This window comes from Cynocephalus volans, chromosome 5 (genome assembly GCF_027409185.1).
Source record: "Cynocephalus volans isolate mCynVol1 chromosome 5, mCynVol1.pri, whole genome shotgun sequence".
Classification (NCBI taxonomy): Eukaryota; Metazoa; Chordata; class Mammalia; order Dermoptera; family Cynocephalidae; genus Cynocephalus; species Cynocephalus volans.
The window spans coordinates 128,550,771-128,571,180 of record NC_084464.1 but is presented as its reverse complement, the minus strand read 5'-3'; the positions used below and the strand labels follow the sequence as shown (position 1 = coordinate 128,571,180).

Here is a 20,410-nt window from a genome sequence, read left to right as displayed (position 1 = left end):
GAAACTTGAACTAACTGGTGATGCTTTAGTGCCCTTTGTTGTTTTCCAAACATCTTCTCTTCCTAGATTCCTTGCATTTCATGCAGGATTTCTTTATATCAGTTTCTTTCTTGGTTACCACAGCATATATTCTAGATACATTATAGAAGTCATGTATTCTAGGATTGTTTAGCCCAACAGTGGGCTTTTTTCCAAGATGTTCTTCTGCTCATTTTCCTGTGGATTTATACCTAAATCTTGAGGCTTGATATATTCAGATTTGATTTTTTTAGGAAGACTCCTCCATAGAGTGCTGTGTATTTCCATTAGGAGTTACATAAGGTCTCATTTTTTTTTTTTTTTTGGTAAAGTTAACAGCTTTCGATGATTATTGGTAATTCAAAATTGTTGGGCATTCCAGCCATTGGGTCTTGCTTTTGTTTCCAGAGACCAAGAATCTCTGTGTCTGGGACCCCACCTAGGGGTACACAGTGGCATCCTGATATGAGGAAATTACATTGTGCTACAGAGTCAATGAACCTGATTAAGTTGATTGAAAAGTATATTTTCTATTTTAAACAAAACCAAATCTCACAACATGGACAAGTATTTTAAAAATTAGTGAAAGAAACCTGTATAGTAAAGATTATACTACTACAGACATCAAGAGTGAAAAGGAGAGCTTCAGAGTAGGGGAAGCTGCATGCGAAATAGAAAAAGGATACTAAAAAGGACTTGTATTCAGAGTATATAAGGAACTTTTACTAATGAATAACAAAAATACCAATAGCACAGCAGAGAAAGTGGGAAAAACACTCAAATAGTTCCTTTACAAAATAGGTATTTCACAATAAGTATTTCCAATGACCAATGTAACATTAAAAAGCTATTTAATCTCTTCGGTCATCTGGGAAATGCAAATTGAAACCACAATAAAATAACACCAACACCAGAGAATCACCAGAATGTTTAAATAGAGTGACAGTATCAAGTCTTAGTACAAATATGGTAAAATGGGAACTTCGTATACTCCTGATGAGAGTGTATTATTCTGGGAAACTGTTTTGCAGGATCTACTAAAGCTGGGCATAGACACACTCAATGACCCAGTAATTACATGCATACAGAAACACATGCATATGTGTACCTAATAGAAATGTGTTAGTGTGCACAAAAAGACATGTACAGGAGTATTCATGGCAGCATTATTTATAATAGCTAAAAATTGGAAATGACTCAAATGTTCTTCAATAGTAGAGTAAATAAATACATTTTGGCACATTCACATGATGGGATACTCTGTGATTTTATGACTATAAAGAAAGAAGCCAGATGCAAAAGAAAATATAGTATATAATTTAAAGTGTATAAATTTCCCAAACAGGGAAGAAATTTAAGCTATATTATTAGGTGTCAGGATAGTGGTTATCTTTGGGGAAAGGGATTGGAAATGTGACTGGGTTGAGCCATGAGGAAGCTGCTGGGGTTATTCATGTTCTATTTCCAGATCTGGGTGATAGGCCTATGGGTGTGTTCAATTTGTATCAAGTTGTTGAGTTATGTCCTCATTATTTGTGCATTTTTAAAGAGTATTATGTACTGCAGTAAATTTATTAAAATATTGTACTTATAAGCAAAAGAGATTTTTTTTTTTCAAAGTAGAACTGACAGTTTTCACACTTCTAATGTTTCTCCATTGGCCAAGGAAAAAAAAGACGAACTAATCATAACTATTAGATGTCAACCAAAAATGTAAATTTATAGTGAAGATTGAAATGAAGATTTGCAAACACTCTAAGTGACAACCAATTTCACCATGTTTTATTCTGTGTTATGTGATATGAGCCACTAAGAAAATAAAGCCATAGTGATTAACAATATATTTTAAAACTAAGAAATAAGAATATGAAGATAATTGTCTGTAGTTTTTTAGTGTTTTTTTAAAGTTGTTATACTTAATCCAGTACTTCATTTCATTTAAAATTCACTAAAATCAATGCTAACTCTTTTGAGTGCTTTTAAATAGTGATAAAAATTATTGAGTATACCGGTTCTTCCTAAAAATGGCTGAAATAATACAAAGATGCAATACGGTAACAAATTAGAACCATTTATTTTTCTGAAAATGCTTTTGGAAGATGCTTAGAAACAAATGCTGAAGTTTTCAATATGCTAATACATATAACAGGCTTTGGATAGTGCCTGACACTTAGTAAGTACAAAATAAATGTTAGCTGTTATGATTATTTATATGAACAAATGACTCAGTGAGGGAGATTTTCTATAAAGTTGCATTAGAGTTCAGTTTTCTTCCCCTGTTTATTATATTTGCTAGATTGTGTTTCAGTAATAAAATACATGAAAAAGTATTTTTTTTTATGCATTGGAGAAGCCATTATTCTATCCTTTAATGACTTCTTTAGTGAAAGTATTGCTTTATGGATGAAGTGAGAAAGTATGACCACTGATAGAGCAGCTGCATTGTTTAGAATTATTTAAAGTGATCCTAAAGGAAGGCTAGAGAGATGAATCCAAATATGAAATGCATTTCCAGTGTCATTATAGGGAAGTTACTGCAGCAAAGATACTGTAACCAGAAGTTTACAAAGTTTTGCAGGATGTTTTGAATATGGTTAATTTATAGAAAAAAAGGTATAAAATATAGTAAGATCCTCATGATACTTGTGAGATAGGGAATGAACGTGGCCCTCTTTTGTGCCATTAAAGATTTGCTGATTATCTCATAAAAGAACACCTTTTTTCCGAAATTGAGGATGTATTAGCATTAAGATTTATTTTTGAAAATGGTGAATGTTCAAGTTTGCCTACCTGATCCATGATAAGTATTTGTCACTAATAAGGAACACACACACACACACACACACACACACACACACACATCTAAGCTGGCCCTTTAATTAAAAGATGAAAAAATAACGGTAATAAAAGAATCATCCTATAAAGAACATTTTGAAAATAAATTGTTTGGAATATTTCTGATGTTATGTGCTTCCATCACTGAAAACAGTGTGCAACCTATAACACCTCTCATCTTGCAAACTTTAAAAATACGGAAACAAAATTTCTCACCATTTATAAAATTTTCTCGAGAATTGCAGTGGATTTTAAATCCAATAATTAAAATATTAAATAGTTAAATATTAACTCAAATCTGTTTAGCTTTTTTTTTTTTTTTTAAATTTTATTTTGTCGATATACATTGTGGCTGATTATTGCTCCCCATCACCAAAACCTCCCTCCCTTCTCCCTCCCCCCTCCCCCCCAACAATGTCCTTTCTGTTTGCTTGTCTATCAACTTCAAGTAATTGTGGTTGTTATATCCTCTTCCCCCCCACCCGTTTTGTGTGTGTGTGTGTGTGTGTGTGTGTGTGTGTGTGTGAATTTATATATTAATTTTTAGCTCCCACCAATAAGTGAGAACATGTGGTATTTCTCTTTCTGTGCCTGACTTGTTTCACTTAATATAATTCTCTCAAGGTCCATCCATGTTGTTGCAAATGGCAGTATTTCATTCGTTTTTATAGCTGAGTAGTATTCCATTGTGTAGATATACCACATTTTCCGTATCCACTCATCTGATGATGGACATTTGGGCTGGTTCCAACTCTTGGCTATTGTAAAGAGTGCTGCGATGAACATTGGGGAACAGGTATACCTTCGACTTGATGATTTCCATTCCTCTGGGTATATTCCCAACAGTGGGATAACTGGGTCGTATGGTAGATCTATCTGCAGTTGTTTGAGGAACCTCCATACCATTTTCCATAGAGGCTGCACCATTTTGCAGTCCCACCAACAATGTATGAGAGTTCCTTTTTCTCCGCAACCTCGCCAGCATTTATCGTTCAGAGTCTTTTGGATTTTAGCCATTCTAACTGGGGTTAGGTGGTATCTCAGTGTGGTTTTGATTTGCATTTCCCGGATGCTGAGTGATGTTGAGCATTTTTTCATATGTCTGTTGGCCATTTGTATATCTTCCTTAGAGAAATGCCTGCTTATCTTTTAAAGAGTTTGACATCAGACTAGATATGAATTGACCAGCCAATTTCAACAATATTCTTGCAAAATTAGTAGATGTTGAAAAATATGCATCTTGACTTAGAGCAATTACCAATGCGTTTTTCCTTTTTGAATTCATGTATCTCTGTGAGGCACCACTTTTAGCAGTGGCAGTCATTAAAACTCAGCATATAAATCAACTGATTTATGAAGCAAACAATTGAATTTCTGTATCACAGACTGTTAAATCCAGATTTAAAAAATTGTGAAACCATTCAATCACTTTCTCAATGTGTTATTAAGTGAAATGAAATTTTGCTCAAAATATTTTTATTTCAATTTTATTCTTTTAAGTTTCTACTTTGAGTTTGTTTTACAACGCACACGATGTATTAGTATAGTAAATGTACGTAACTGCATATATGTTAGTAACGTACATGTACATAATTTTACGTATATGTACATGGATCACATCTATATTTTATGCTTAACATTTTTATTCTTAAGAACATGCAATCAGAATGGTTAAGAGATCACTGATTTAGAGGTTGGTAGGAAAGAGGAAAGATGGCAAAGGAGATGAAAGCATGAGGATCCAAGATAGAGAAGAAAATTACAGTGTTAACAGGAGACTGAGGGGCAAACTTTTTAAAAAAAGGATGAGGTGGTTAACAGAGATACGTGCAGCAGAAAGCTTAGGAATCACGAGGTTTGAGAAAAGACCGTGAGATTTATGAATGATGGTTGGAAAGTCATTAGTGAGAATATTGTTAATCAAGTGGTAGTAACAGAAACCTGATTGCACTCAGTCAGTACTCACAGAAATGAGTGGGAGAGGAGGAAAGAAGCAGTAAGGACAGATTCCTCTTATTAGAGTTTGACAGAAAATAAACAAGGCAGGGGAGAGGAAGAGTCAGAGGATACAAGAAAAGTAGGAGGAAAAGTTGATTAAGGCAGCCAAGGGGAGAGTGGGAGAGAAAGGGTCACATTCAAAAGAGGAGGAACTTACTTTAGGAAGAGAACAGGACACTTTGTAAGTCAGAAGAAAGATGAGAGATCAAGTATGTTTCTAAGAAAAGTGAAGAAAAGCTGTGCGAATTGATTTCAGATGGCCACAACCTCAGTGGATTAAGTGATTAAGCAACTTCCTAAGATTGAGGAATGCCAGATTGTGGCTGTGAGCTGGATAAAAGAGTAAATAAAAGGCTGTAAATATCTTGCGTGGATCCCTCCCAGGGAACTAAAGCACAGATTCTCAGGTAGCCAAGCAACACTGATGACCCAGATGTCAGCAGGCAACATAACATTTATGTCAGTGACAAATAGGAAATTATAAATCTTTTTTTTTTTTTTTAAACCAGCAATGTGTGCTACCTTTGAGGATGAGAGAAGAGAATAAAGTTTTTAGGGACAGATGAAGAGTAGAATGGACAGTCATGATCTTATAACCACAGTAAGAAAGGTAGTAGCAGGCAGGTTCTGAGGACCTGTGGGTAGGGAGACAAGTGAGACAGGAAGGACTCCAGCAGGTGGGAATGAATGGGAAGAGCAGTGTCCACAGCAGGACGTGTGAGCACAGAGGACAGTGTTAGAATCCAAGATCCTGATGATGAAGAAATGCCGAGGGAAAATGGGGTCCAGGTTCTGGTTGTACTTACTTGCAAGAAGCTAAAAAAGAGAAAGAAGAAAAGTTCCACAGAGGTGTGAATGTTAAGGTCCTTTGAAGTGCTGTTGGGTGAGGCATGATAAAGAGGAGACCACGTGTGGAAGTGGGTGTTATGAGCAAAGTGGGGAGGATCCCAGGATCATGCCTGGGTTCTACAGAAATTTAGAGCAGGTGTTGGATGATAGAGCCAGATAAAGCTTTATTTTTATTTCCATTTTTTAATTATTATTATTTTTTATTGCAACATAGTTGATTGTACATATCTGTGGGGTACAGAGTTGAATATCATTACCTGTGTGCAATATGTGATGCTCAAACCAGGATAATTAGTATATTCAACATCGTACAAAGTTATCGTTTTTCATGGCCCTTTACCAATTCCTCCCTTGGCCCTTTACCAATTCCTCCCTTCCCCCTTCCCACTCCCCTCCTCCCACTTCTGGTAACGTCTGTTCTATTCTCTCCTTTTAAAAGTTCTATGTATTATTGTGATTGTTTTATCTTTCTTTCTTTCTTATTTATCTATGTTTTAGCTCCCATTTATGAGTGAGGACATATGGTATTTCTCTTTCTGTGCCGGGCTTATTTTATTTAACATGATTTTCTCTAAGTTCACCTGTGTTGCTGCAAATGGCAGAATTTCCCTCTTCTTTTATGGCAGAGTAGTATTCCGTTGTGTATATATTATCCACTTGTCCGTTGATGGACATTTAGGTTGATTCCAACTCTTGGCTGTTGTAAATAGAGCTGCGCTAAACATGGGGGTGTGGGTGTCCCTGTGTGATGATTTCAATTGCTTTGGGCATATACCCAGAACTGGGATGGCTGGATCATATGGCAGTTCTATCTGTAGTTGTTTGAGGAACCTCCATACTGTTTCCATAATGGCTGCACCAATTTGCAGCCTCACCAACAGTGTAGTGGGTTTCTCTGTCCTTTTGATAATGGCCAGTCTAACTGGCATGAGATGCTATCTTAATGTGAGTGACAATTTGCATTTCCTTGATGCTGAGTGATGTTGAGCATTTTTTCATGTGTCTGTTGGCCATTTGTATGTCTTCCTTTGAGAAATGCCTATTCAGCTCCCTTGCCCATTTTAAAATTAGATTACTTGTTTTTTTTTTACTATTAAATTGTTTGAGTTCCTTGTATATTCTAGATATTAATCCTTTGTCAGAGTCATAGTTTGCAAATATTTTCTCCCACTCTATAGGTTGTCTCTTCCCTCTGTTAGTTGTTTCTTCTGCTGTGTGGAAGCTTTTTAGTTTGATATAATCCTATTTGCTTATTTTTCCTTTTGTTGCCTGTGCTTTGGGGGTAATGTTCATCAAGTCATTGCCAAGTCCTACTTCCTGAAGTGTTTCCCCTATGTTTTCTTTTATGGGTTTTGTAGTTTTAGGTCTTGTATTTAAGTCTTTAATCCATTTTGAGTTGATTTTGGTATATGGTGAGAGGTGTAGATCTAGATTCAGTCTTCTACACATGGATATTCAGTTTTCCCAGAACCATATATTGAAGAGTCAGTCTTTTCCCCAGCATATGTTCTTGGTGCTTTTGTCAAAGATCAGTTAGCTGTAAGTACATGGGTTGATTTCTGGGTTGGTTTCTGTTCTATTCCACTAGTATGAGTGTCTGTTTTTATGCCAGTATCATGCTGTTTTGGCTACTATAGTTTTGCAATATAATTTGAAATCAGGTAGTGTTATACCTCTGGCTTTATTTCTTTTTGCTCAGAATTGCTTTGGCTATTTGGGGTCTTTTTATTATTCCATATGAACAAGACAAGGATGTTCACTCTCACCACTCCTATTTAACATAGTATTGGAAGCACTAGCCAGAGAAATCAGTCAAGAGAAAGAAAAAAAGGGCATCCAGATTGGAAAAGATGAAGTCAAACGGTCCCTTTTTCCATATGACACAATCCTATGCATAGAAAAGCCTAAAGACTTGATATAAAAACTCTTAGAATTGATAAGCAATTTCAGTAAAGTTGCAGGATACAAAATCACATGCAAAAATCAGTAGTATTTTTATACTCCAACAACAAATTAATAGAAAAAAGAAATCAAGAAAGCTAGCCCATTTACAATAGTCACAAAAAAATAAAATAACTAGGAATTGATTAACCAAGGAGATGAAAGATCTCTACAATGAGAACTACAAAGCACTGTTGAAAGAAATTAAAGAGGATGCAAAAAGACGAAAAGACATTCCATTCTCTTGGATTGGAAGAATCAACATTGTGAAAATGTCTGTACTACTGAAAGGGATCTACAGATTCAATGCATTCCCCATCGAGATACCAATGACATTCTTCACAGAAATCGAAAAAACAATCTTAACATTCACATGGAATAACAAAAGACCCAAAAGAGCCAAAGCAATCCTGAGCAAAAAAAAAAAAAAAAAAATTAAGCCAGAGGCATAACACTACCTGACTTCAAATCATACTGCAAAACTATAGTGGTTGTGCAGGTGGCTTTGGTGGGCAGCCCACATGGCAGCAGTGGCTCCTGTGGTGGTGGACTGTTCACTTGATGATGGTCACTACCTGATGGCACTGGTGGTTACAGCAGCTACCTGCTTGGCTGCGGCATCCACAGTGGTGGCCGCACAGCTATGGTGTCTGCAGTGGCCGTGGAGTTACCTTGTGGGAGCGGCAGCGGCACCAATGGCTGTAACTGCCTCCCTCATGTCTGTGGTGTCTGCTGCAGAAGCAGGGTTACCTTGTGGCAGCGGCAGTGGCACTGGCACCAGTGGCTGCAGCCATCGCCCTCATGTCTGCAGTGTTGTTGGCAACAGCAAGGTTAACTTTCAGTGACAAGAATGTCTGCAGTGGTTGTAGCCACCTCCCTCACATCTGCAGAGTCCACGCTTACCATGATGAGCAACCTGCAGGACTGCTGCTCTGCTGGCACTTGCTCTGTGATGGGCAATGGTTCTGGTGAATGCAGCTGCTGTGGCAGCAGGCCCGTTTCAGTCTTCTTCTGCAGGAGGAATATGCCCTGGGCACCTCTCTTCCACCATCTTCCTGGAAGTCCTCAGATAATGCTTTAAAAGGGGGATCGGGAATAGGGTCTTTAAGTCAGAAAAGATTAGAGGGGCAGGCTTTATGGCAAAGGGTTTCAAAAAAACGTTGCCAGGCTTGAGTTGATCTGAGGAAGTAGAGTAACCTTCAAGGACCACATCCTGTGTTCACAATAGCTCTAGCTTTTCATATTGTAGCAGCACTTTGGTGGCCAGAATGCCATGTAGCAGTTCATATAATGAGAATGCTTGGAGAAATAGTGAGATGAGTCATACTCATCAAAATTTTCTAGCTCAGATAATAACATAGCAATGTTTTAAAGCAAGTTGCCAAGATGTATAATTTCAAAGACTCCTATGAAAGGTCATGTTTTAAAACCCACAAAGTTAAGATGATTTCAAATGTAGTTTTTAAGAAGTGAATTTAGAATAATTTTACTAGATACAAACCTATTATAGAGTGCACCACAATTCCCATCTACCATGTGCAGCAAGAGTTGCCCTTCTGGACACTGTTCTAATGCTATTCATACATTCACTAATTCAAAACTAATTTCACCAAAAACTAATCTAACAACAAAAAAAAAGCATCATTATAGTTTATTCCATTGCAATTTCTGTTTCTGTAATTCAAAATAAGATTAATTTTCTTGCCCATTGGCCACAGATTACCCTCACAGCATCTAAAAGTCATGATTTTCCCTTTAAATCAGGAGCTACGAAAGTTATGACAATAACCATGGGAATTAATTACTTTTGAATTTGCAGGAAGGCAAAATAAGGAAAAAGAAAGAAGATTTATCTCTACATAAAGAGCCACTCCAGTGTTCATAACATCAACATTTTAAGAAAGCTGACCTTGGTGTTTTGAAGGGGAGGCACTTGCCACAGCATTTCTAAAACAGCAAACTCCTTTGCATGCTTGTCTAATACCTGCAGTGACAGGGCTAACATCTTTAAGGGCAGCAGGACTTCTCATTTATTTCCTTAAGAATAACCACTGTACAGATTAAATGTCTGTTCAGACCTCATTTTGAAATAAAAATATGTTGGCTAAGCATTGCTACAAATACCCATTTTATCCTTTGCTAAATTCATAGAACATTAGAGTAACAAAAAGCAAATTGAATTGAGCTTGGTGGAAGGGTATGGAGAGGCTCTCCATCTGAGTACTGTGGACAAAAGTTCTTAAACTCATTTTGTTCAAACAAAGTATGTGCAATATGTGGCACTTGGGCTCTCTTACCTGCCCGTAATCCTGACTGGGCCAATTGTCAAGCTAGGGCTGGGTCTGGAGCTCACAGAACCTTCAAGCCCCTTATTGAGACTGGGTCACAACCCTTCACACGCCAGGCTGGGTCTCCAGACCCCTCACACCCCAGCCTGGATCACTAGACTCCTCACATGCCAGGCTGGGTCACCAGACCCCTCACATGGAGGTCTATGAGCTAGATAACCGGAAAACAGGTCCTTGGAAGCCAGAGATTGGAAATCATGGCTGCGCAAAGGGGCGTCCACCCAAGGCAGTTGCCAGCAAAACTGCAGCACTGTGCAGGCGCACTAACTTCACACACGCACACACAGTGTTTACTGAACCACCCCCAACTGGCCCTGAGGTGAGGGGAGCCTAATTAATTATTCTATTTTCCCAACACAATTATACTGAATTCTTCCTGAATTCATGAGCCAGGATTTGATTTTTCCCAAGAGGGTGGTGAAATCAACATCAAATCAGGTTGGTGGATCATCTAGATATCAAATTACCTAGTTCCCAGTTTTCAGCAGGAAAAATAGAAGAAGATGCAACTGAAATATATTACTGAAATGAGTGCTATTAATCGTGTACAGCATGATATGTTCTAAAAATATGTCTTTGAAACTGAAGGTTTATAGTCGCCTGAATAGTAAGTGAAGGATTTCTTTCCCAGAAAACATGGTAAGATCTTTGATACATGATATGTGATAAAATTTCTAGTCATATTTCCAGCGGGCATGGTTTTTCTTGGATCTGATCCCGGCCAGTCCAGGTGGAGGGGAAGTCTTGGAAGGACTGAGATGGGAGGCTGTCATCCATTATCAGGGCAATTAGGGAAGCAGATTCAGAAGTCTTTTCTTCCCATAGGCCTACTGCCTCTTTTCTGACCCAAGGGAAAGGGCAGGGCAGATAGAAAATCCCAACACTTTTAAATGTCTGACCTTCTGGTGGTCATGGTACAGGCAGGGGAGAAAAGGGTCTGTCCCACCCGTCAACCACAATTTGGCCCGAGTGTCTGTGTCAAGCCACAGGTGTACACCTGTGACTGCTGGTGAAGCCCCCGATCAGCTGCCAGCTCAGAGCCCAGCCAGCAAGGTCCCATTTGAAGAATAAGGTGTGCGTGGTCGAGAGGGGAGGAGCACCGCATGAGGAAAGTAGCTGATCCCAGGAAATGGCCTTTACCTCTCGAAGAAGCCGCAGAGGTGGGAATGAGCTTCTAAGCCAAACATAGGCCTGAGCAAACCCTCTGCCAACAATGGAAGGCTGCAAGGGACAGGAAAGGTGTGAAAGATAGCACGTTTTTGAGAGAGCGTAGAAAAAGCCCAGACGTGTCCTCTGCTAATTGGTATAAAGAATGCGTTCTGTGCAGAAAAGGTGGTTTATGAGTACATATGGAAAACTGTATGAAACTAAGAATATTGTCTGAGAGGACTGTCTACATGGATGACCAGCTTTAGATTATTTTTCAGTTTATATTCTTGATCATTTAAATATTTTTGTCAGAAAAGCCAAACATTTGCCTCCATTGAATTGGATCTTTATAATGCACAATGAGAAATTTATTAGTTTTTTTTTTAATTACTTGATAATCTTCTAAATTATTATGGTGTTTCAACCATATAACAAACAAAAGAGAACACACACACAAACACACACAGACACATGAATGGAAAATGAATTACATACAGGATTGCATGTCTCATTAGGCTTTCTTTTTTTTAAACCACTTGAAAATCTTCTAAATTATTAAATTATTTGTGGTGATTCAACCATATGAGAACACACATACATATACGTACACACACAGTAGAAGACAAATTACACACAGGTTTGCATGCCCTTCTATTTTTTTTTTTTTAATTTTATTTTGTCGATATACATTGTGGCTGATTATTGCTCCCCATCACCAAAACCTCCCTCCCTTCTCCCTCCCCCCCTCCCCCCCAACAATGTCCTTTCTGTTTGCTTGTCGTATCAACTTCAAATAATTGTGGTTGTTATATCTTCTTCCCCCCCCCCGGTTTGTGTGTGTGTGTGTGTGTGTGTGTGAGTGTGTGAATTTATATATTAATTTTTAGCTCCCACCAATAAGTGAGAACATGTGGTATTTCTCTTTCTGTGCCTGACTTGTTTCACTTAATATAATTCTCTCAAGGTCCATCCATGTTGTTGCAAATGGCAGTATTTCATTCGTTTTTATAGCTGAGTAGTATTCCATTGTGTAGATGTACCACATTTTCCGTATCCACTCATCCGATGATGGGCATTTGGGCTGGTTCCAACTCTTGGCTATTGTAAACAGTGCTGCGATAAACATTGGGAAACAGGTATACCTTCGACTTGATGATTTCCATTCCTCTGGGTATATTCCCAACAGTGGGATAGCTGGGTCGTATGGTAGGTCTATCTGCAATTGTTTGAGGAATCTCCATACCATTTTCCATAGAGGCTGCACCATTTTGCAGTCCCACCAACAATGTATGAGAGTTCCTTTTTCTCCGCAGCCTCGCCAGCATTTATCGTTCACAGTCTTTTGGATTTTAGCCATCCTAACTGGGGTTAGATGGTATCTCAATGTGGTTTTGATTTGCATTTCCCGGATGCTGAGTGATGTTGAGCATTTTTTCATATGTCTGTTAGCCATTTGTATATCTTCCTTAGAGAAATGCCTACTTAGCTCTTTTGCCCATTTTTTAATTGGGTTGCTTGATTTCTTCTTGTACAGTTGTTTGAGTTCCTTATATATTCTGGATATTAATCCTTTGTCAGATATATATTTTGCAAATATTTTCTCCCACTCTGTTGGTTGTCTTTTAATTCTTTTAATTGTTTCTTTTGCTGTGCAGAAGCTTTTTAGTTTGATATAATCCCATTTGTTTATTTTTCCTTTGGTTGCCCGTGCTTTTGGGGTCGTATTCATGAAGTCTGTGCCCAGTCCTATTTCCTGAAGTGTTTCTCCTATGTTTTCTTTAAGAAGTTTTATTGTTTCAGGGTGTATATTTAAATCCTTAATCCATTTTGAGTTGATTTTAGTATACGGTGAGAGGTATGGATCTAGTTTCATTCTCCTGCATATGGATATCCAGTTATCCCAGCACCATTTGCTGAAGAGGCAGTCCCTTCGCCACTGAATAGGCTTGGTGCCTTTGTCAAAGATCAGCTGACAGTAAGTGTGTGGGTTGATTTCTGGATTCTCTATTCTATTCCATTGGTCAGTGTGTCTGTTTTTATGCCAGTACCATACTGTTTTGGTTATTATAGCTTTGTAGTATAGCTTAAAGTCGGGTAGTGTTATGCCTCCAGCTTGATTTTTTTTGCTCAGCATTGCTTTGGCTATGCGTGGTCTTTTATTGTTCCATATAAATGTCTGGATAGTTTTTTCCATTTCTGAGAAAAATGTCTTTGGAATTTTGATGGGGATTGCATTGAATTTGTATATCACTTTGGGTAGTATGGACATTTTCACTATGTTGATTCTTCCAATCCAAGAGCATGGGATATCTTTCCATCTTCTTGTATCCTCTCTAATTTCTCTCAGCAGTGGTTTGTAGTTCTCATTATAGAGATTTTTCACCTCCTTGGTTAACTCAATTCCTAAGTATTTTATTTTTTTGGTGGCTATTGTAAATGGGCAGGCTTTCTTGATTTCTCTTTCTGCATGTTCACTATTGCATGCCCTTCTAGAATAGTAGTTTGATGATGCACAGCAAGCCTATGTTTCTTGTGATTAGATTTTGATCTTCCTTTATTGCAATGTATAGCCTCTGAATGATTGCTATTTTTCTTGTTTTGGGTTGAATTTAATTCTCAGGAAGATAGTTAGTTAATGAGAGATTTCTTCCCAAATATCACTTGACATTTCCTCCCAAGTATCACATAGATTTATTTTCTGAAGTGAAAAAGTACAGGCAGTGGAAAGGAGCTGTTGTTTATATAAGCAGAGAAGAAGTTTACTTTTTTTAGTCAGTTGAGAGGAGTTATTTTTTGCAAAATAAAAAGTAAAGTACATTATCTGGGGTACTTCGTGTTGATTTAAATATGAATGAGATTTTGTCCCTGGCCAAGACAGGCCCTTTGTAGTTCTCTAAAGAAAAGTGAGTCTATTTGCTCTTGGGGAGAAGGGGCACAGTGCGTATAATCATGAACTGGGAATCTCAACGAATTGTTTGGAAAAGGATGATTTTACCCAATAATGTGGCTTTAGGTATGAAATGAAAGATGGCTCTGAAGATATCTTTCAATTTTTTTTCATGGACATCTGGGTTAACTTTTCTTTTGGTAATGCTTATTTGTTCCTTTCTTTGATCATGAGACAAATATTCAGCACCTTGTAATTAGATCATTACTTTCAGCATGGACACTAAAAGCACAGGCCAAGAATAACAAGAAAAATAATTTAATAGTCATTTGAAATTACCAGACAGGATCCTAATGACTCATTTCCAATGACAAGTTAAATGGAAATTACACAGAATAAACAGGATTTATTTTCAAAGTACAACTATAGAGTGGTCACAAAGGCCTGATGAATGCCACTTCAATTTTATCTCTGTTTTTCCACATTCTTTGCACACATTTTGATTTTCCCATTTTCCTTGGGACCCTATCTTCAGGTTGAAGACTTGACATCATTGAAGCAGTGCCTGACAGGGGATTTTATTTCTTTTGTTATTGTCAGGCTACATTCTGATGCCTAGGGAATACGGGGCCACTGTGTTTACACACTCAGTTTCCAATTCTCACCATACCTAACATAACCGTTCTTTTATTTATAACTTCTGTAGATAGTTGACCAATGTAATTTAAATCAGAGATATATGGGACACTGTATAAATACAGTGTTTGGAATGATTGCAGTTATGAGTTTAAAAGCACAGGATTTAAAGTATGTGTTTTTTAAATAGCTAAAACAAGGTAAAATATATGTACTGTTAGGAGTGACTGTATGAGTATAAACCAAATTTTCTCATGTGTGTGAACATGTGACTATGTAGCAGTCATTGGTAACTAGCCAAAGAAAAAGTCAAAAAAATTATCCATGTTTTATTTACAAATTGATTCACTCATTTAATACAGAGTTATTTGATATCTACTATATGTAAAACACTAAAATAAGAACTGAGGACAGTGAATAGGACAGGCATAGTCCTTTCTCTCAGAAGGTTTATGTTTTAACCAGGGAGATAGACATTAGATATTAAACCAGGTATTATTTGATTGTAATTGTGAAAATTGCATCACAGTAGAAATACAAGGGCTCAAAGACTAGAAAATAGGACGCTGGCTGAAGTCTATACAGTGAGGGAAACTTGAGGAAATTCAAGACTTAGTGAAATTAAGAGGGAAGGGTTTGTGAAGAATGTTCTAGACAAATGGACTAGCCAAGGCTTAAAACAGGAAAGACCCATAGTGGGACTGTGCAGCCGAAAGGACATTGGCGTTGGAATCTAGAGGGCATACGATGCCACACAGGACCACGTCACCCCACCCTCATCTCATTTCGTAAATCACCACCCCTTCCCCAGAGCCATAAACATACGGATGATAAATTAAGCCACGTTGATTGTTGGGACTACCTAGGAAAGGGGAAAGAGCAACGATGACAATAAAACTGGGTGAGTGACAAAACTCCAAGAACACTTAACACCCAACATTTAGGTAAAAGAGGTGAATACGGCAATGGAGACTGAGAAATGAGTGTTCAGAGTGTAGGGGGTCATCATAAACCAAGGAAAGGGAGTGACTAGACGTGTCAGATGCTGCCAAGGGGTAAAACAAGAAAAAGGTCTGACAGGTCACTGGCCAGCTGGAAGTTTTCAAACTGAAATGGAGAGTAGAGAAGAAAGGGTAAGAGAAAAGGACTGATGATATACTCCTAGGGAAGGGAGAAGGATCAGTGGCTCTCAGGTCCCAGTGAGGTCAAAGAACACTCCTTGAGGAAGTCATAGAGAAAGCAGTCTTGGAGATGGAAGATCTGGCTGCAGTGGCGATAATACACTTAAGGATGAGGGATTAGGTGACAGAGGAAGTTATTTAGCCATTCTGGAGACAGAAACATTTCAGGTGATGACAGATTTCAGACTTGACTCTGGGACTGAAAGGCTGAGGTAGAGAAATGAAAAGTTCATTTGTAATAAGGGAATCCAGCTGGGGCATTGAAAGGGCTGTTTGTGCAGGTTGGTTTTCATCGAGGGTGATGGCTGCACTGGGGATGGAGGAGACGATAATAATCCAGGTGCCAAAATCTTTTGATGAAGGATACATGGTGACTAGAGATTAGCAGACAGATGATACCGACAAGAAGGGAGGTGGTACATAGCTAGATGGCAGGGATATCAAAGCAGCAAAGTTTTCTGCAACAGGGTAAGGATGAAATGAACAGCACTCGGGACTAGGGGATCTTCAACCTGAGGGTAACTGGGGTGTGGAGGATTAAGCAGCCGTCATCGTTTGCAGAAGTGATGTCTTCCATGGAGAATGGGATTTTAGTCATGTAGGAAGGTAGAGACAATGATCTGAATGAAAGTTGAATATGGAGTGAAGTTTGCAAACCATGGAGCAAAATTCTCAAGGGATGGTGGAAGAATTTGAGAGCTGAGAAAGGTGGGAGAGAAAAGAGAGAATGGGGGGTTAATGGAGGGCAATTGGGCAATGAAGAATGGAGCTTGGTGGGAATTTTATTGTAGCAGAAAAGAAATGCCTGGGTATGATCTGGAGACTCAGGGAACTGGAAGGAGAGGCTGACTAAGTAAATGAGGATGAGAGAACGTGGTGGGGTCAGTGTCTAAAGAGACATCTACCTCCCTTTAGTTTGAAACCTGGAAACAGGAGCTGGGCTGCAAAAAATAAAGCAAAGGACAGGTTGAAAAACCTGACAAGGCTTGACTAGAGGAGACTCCATGTGGGAACTGCCTCCAGGAAAATGGGGTCCTTAATTACTGAAATGATCATATGTTTACAAAATGTCTAATCTGCCTGAGGTTTGCACCAGGAAGCACAGGCCTTTGCAATATTTGACCCATTCTGATCAAGTGCTTATCTTCTCTCAGGCTTTTATGACAAAAGTTTCAGATTTTAGGATTTTTGTTGTTGTTGTTCAGTATTTCTTCTTTGCACCCTGAGATATCATATAGACAATTTGCATGAACTCTTAAATTTTCCTCCCAATGTTTCAATATTATCATTTGAATTTGGTATGAAAATGCCTGAAGCTACATCCCTTCTTTAATCTAGTTTATTGCTCAGTACTGAGAAATTATACTTTAATAGTTATCTCATAACTTGAAATAATAATATATTTTCCAAAGATATCCAATACAAAATCAGGAAAATACTTTGATGCTGGTCGAATCTGCTTCTTTCCAAAAGCTCTGTGATAATATAGGCCTGACGATAAATCTAAAAATTGATACTGAGTGATGAACTTATGTTTTTGTGGGCTTTGAATGAGTCAAATGTAAACAATTGTGGTGGTTTAGTTCTAGTAAATACCAACATTCAAACTCTGATCTTTGGAGCTGTCTCTGGTAGTATCACCAGGTAGTATCACCATCCTTTGTCATTGGAAAGGGAATTGGGGAATAATCTACAAATGACTTACCACACTCCATTTTAATTCTTTGCTTAAATAATTTAGGAAATTGTGTTTGCACAATTTAGAGTCTGAGACTGTGTCGTATTTATATTTGTATTCTCACACCACACCCAGTGTCTGGGGTACTCTAGGTAAATGGTTGTTGAATGTTCCAGTTATCTGTCACCACACAATGCTGTATGACTACTGGAAAAAATAATACACAGCCCAAACCCCATTTATTTAGTTCATGAGGCTGGGTGGTTCAGCTGACCTGAGTTGGTTTCAGGTGATCTAGGCTGGTTTTGCACAAATGTCTGGGGCTCCTCTGGCTGTTGGTTGCCTCAGCTTGGACAGCTGGGGTAACCTAACTCAGCTCCATCTTGAGCTCAGCCTCCAGCAGGCTAGTCTAGGTATACTGTCATGGTACAGTAGAAGTACAAGAATGAGCAAAACCAATTGTGCAAGCATCTTTCAAGCCTGTTTGTGTCAATCTCCTGTTGGTCCAGAAGATGTCACATGGACAAGCCAAAAGTCAGAGTAGAAGGGCACTGCAAAATTACATGGAATGAACATAGATACAGAAGGGGAAGAATTATGTAGGGGGGAAGAATTGGGTCCAATAGTGTAACCAATACTCTCCATTGAAAAAATACTCTGCATTGATAAGAAACCAATCATAGAATGACTTGAAGTGCACTGTGCTAATGGTCAGGAGGCACATCCCTGCGTCTTGGCACTGTTCATACTATTAACTTGGGTGAATTATTGGGTGAATAATTCTGGACTCTAATTCCCTTTCTTTTTTTAATTTTACACTTGAAACATAATTGATTATACATATTTATAGGGTACAGAGCTGACTATCAGTGTTTGTGTACAATATATGATGATCAAATCTGTATTATTAGCATGTTCATCATTACAAATGGTAATCATTCTTTGTGTCCATTACCCATTTTCTCCATAAACTTCCTCCCCCTCCCCCTTTCCCACATCTAGTGACCATAGATCTATTCTCTCCTTATTCGCCCTTTCCAAGCTTTAAAAACCTTCAACTGGCTTTTTAATAAATTTAATGCTATACACCATCTGCAGGAGGAACTTTAGAGGAAAGTTGTTCATTATCCCGTCTTTCAGAGAGCCAAAACGGCTAGTGTGGATGGACAAAACTAATTGGCTAAGTTTGACCCATGAATCTTCAAATATTTTATAATCACATTCAAACTGATAAACTTGTAGTCTGAATTTGGGTATGAAGCAAAGTGCTGAAAGTTTCAATTCCTATTGAGGCCTTCAGTTTTTGCTCTTATCCAATGATTTTTTTGAAGCATCTAAGCATGACACATTTCATTAAGAGATACTATGACATCTCTTATATGTGAGATGAGTTACAGGGGCCATTGATACTGTGCCTTAATAACTCATTGTTATAAAGAATTGTTATTCTTAAATTGACTAGAGGATCTTTGTAAAAATTGTGTAATGCTGTTTAAAAAATATGAGTTATTTTAGAGTAGATGTTATGATTTGTTTCATATAAAGTATATAGATAATACAGAAATGAAACCTGCTGTTTATTATACATACGTAATTATGTAATATATAACATTCTGCATTATTTAAGTATAAGGATAAAAACTGAGTACAAATGTTGTTAATAAAAAATAGTTGTAAGCTTCACAAGAATATACACAAATGGTCTTTGAAGATGATTTTCTGTGCCTAGACTGACTTCTTTTTCTAGTTACTTAGATTGCCTCAAAAATTTCACACCTAGATTACCAAAATATATTGATGAACATATATTTTGTAACTTGCTTTGACATATAGAATGTTCTGTTTCAGACAAACAGAAATGACTTGCCATATGATAAATGTTTATCCTTGTTGTATCTCTGGGAAGCATTTATTCTGGGCTGATAATTTACTTGTGAAATCACTCTGGCCTGTGTCATTTCAGAGTCACCACGTAGACATAGCCAAGAAACTTGACTCAAAGCAAGCTGGCCTGGATTCAAAAGTACCAGTTAACCAACCAAATCAGGATGATTTGGCTGACGTGGAGAGAGAGAAGAGGAAGCATGGGGCCACTGCAGCAGCATGCACCAATGTGACTACAGGTCAGTCAAGCCACATGACAGTGGTTTTAATTGCCTACACAACAAAGGCACAGTATGCAGATTCTTACTACCCTTTTGCTTGGGAATATGGCTCAGCCGAAATGACCATCTTGCCCTGTAGATCTCATTGAAATGAAATTTTAAGTGTCGCATAATGTTAAACACCCACAATAATGATAGGACTGTTCACTGTTTTCCATTATTAGATTTTTCTCCTCTCATTTATGGTTTTCATGGCGAAGAAAGTGTTTTATTTTAAGATTACTTGTATTGTTGTAATACCAGTAATCTTAAAATACTAATAAGGGCCGGCCCGTGATTCACTTGGGAGAGTGCGGTGCTGGTCACACCAAGGCCACGGGTTCGGATCCTTATATAGAGATGGCCAGTTCGCTCACTTGGGAGAGTGTGGTGCTGAGAACACCAAGTCAAGGGTTAAGATCCCCTTACTGGTCATCTTTAAAAAAAAAAAATAATAATATTTTGATATTTTTGCTAGAATAATGAACAAGAAGGATTAAGGCTTGAGAAGAGGTTACAATAATTGAGATGTTTTTAACTTAAAGAAGTTTCAGATAAGTAATCAAATGCAGACTTGAATGATGATGATTTAGTTTATAGAGATGGTGATGTGCTATTTTTCATCTCTACTGAGGGCAAAACAAGAGCAAATGGACTTGTGGAGGAGTTGATAGCATTCAATTAAGCTATCCAGACTAATTTCCATATGGTGGAAATCTGGGATGAGTTAGCAAGGGAAATAATTT

The 20,410-nt window shown here is 38.0% G+C and overlaps 1 protein-coding gene across 1 annotated transcript in view; it reads left to right on the top strand.

The window, feature by feature from the left end:
* THEMIS (thymocyte selection associated) overlaps positions 1-19,637 on the top strand; it is a 179,659-nt gene extending 160,022 nt beyond the window's left edge. Inside the window, 2 exon segments of the mRNA XM_063098116.1 lie at positions 19,484-19,606; positions 19,608-19,637. Of these exon segments, the coding sequence (XP_062954186.1) occupies positions 19,484-19,606; positions 19,608-19,637 (153 nt within the window).
* Positions 19,638-20,410: the final 773 nt, after the last annotated feature.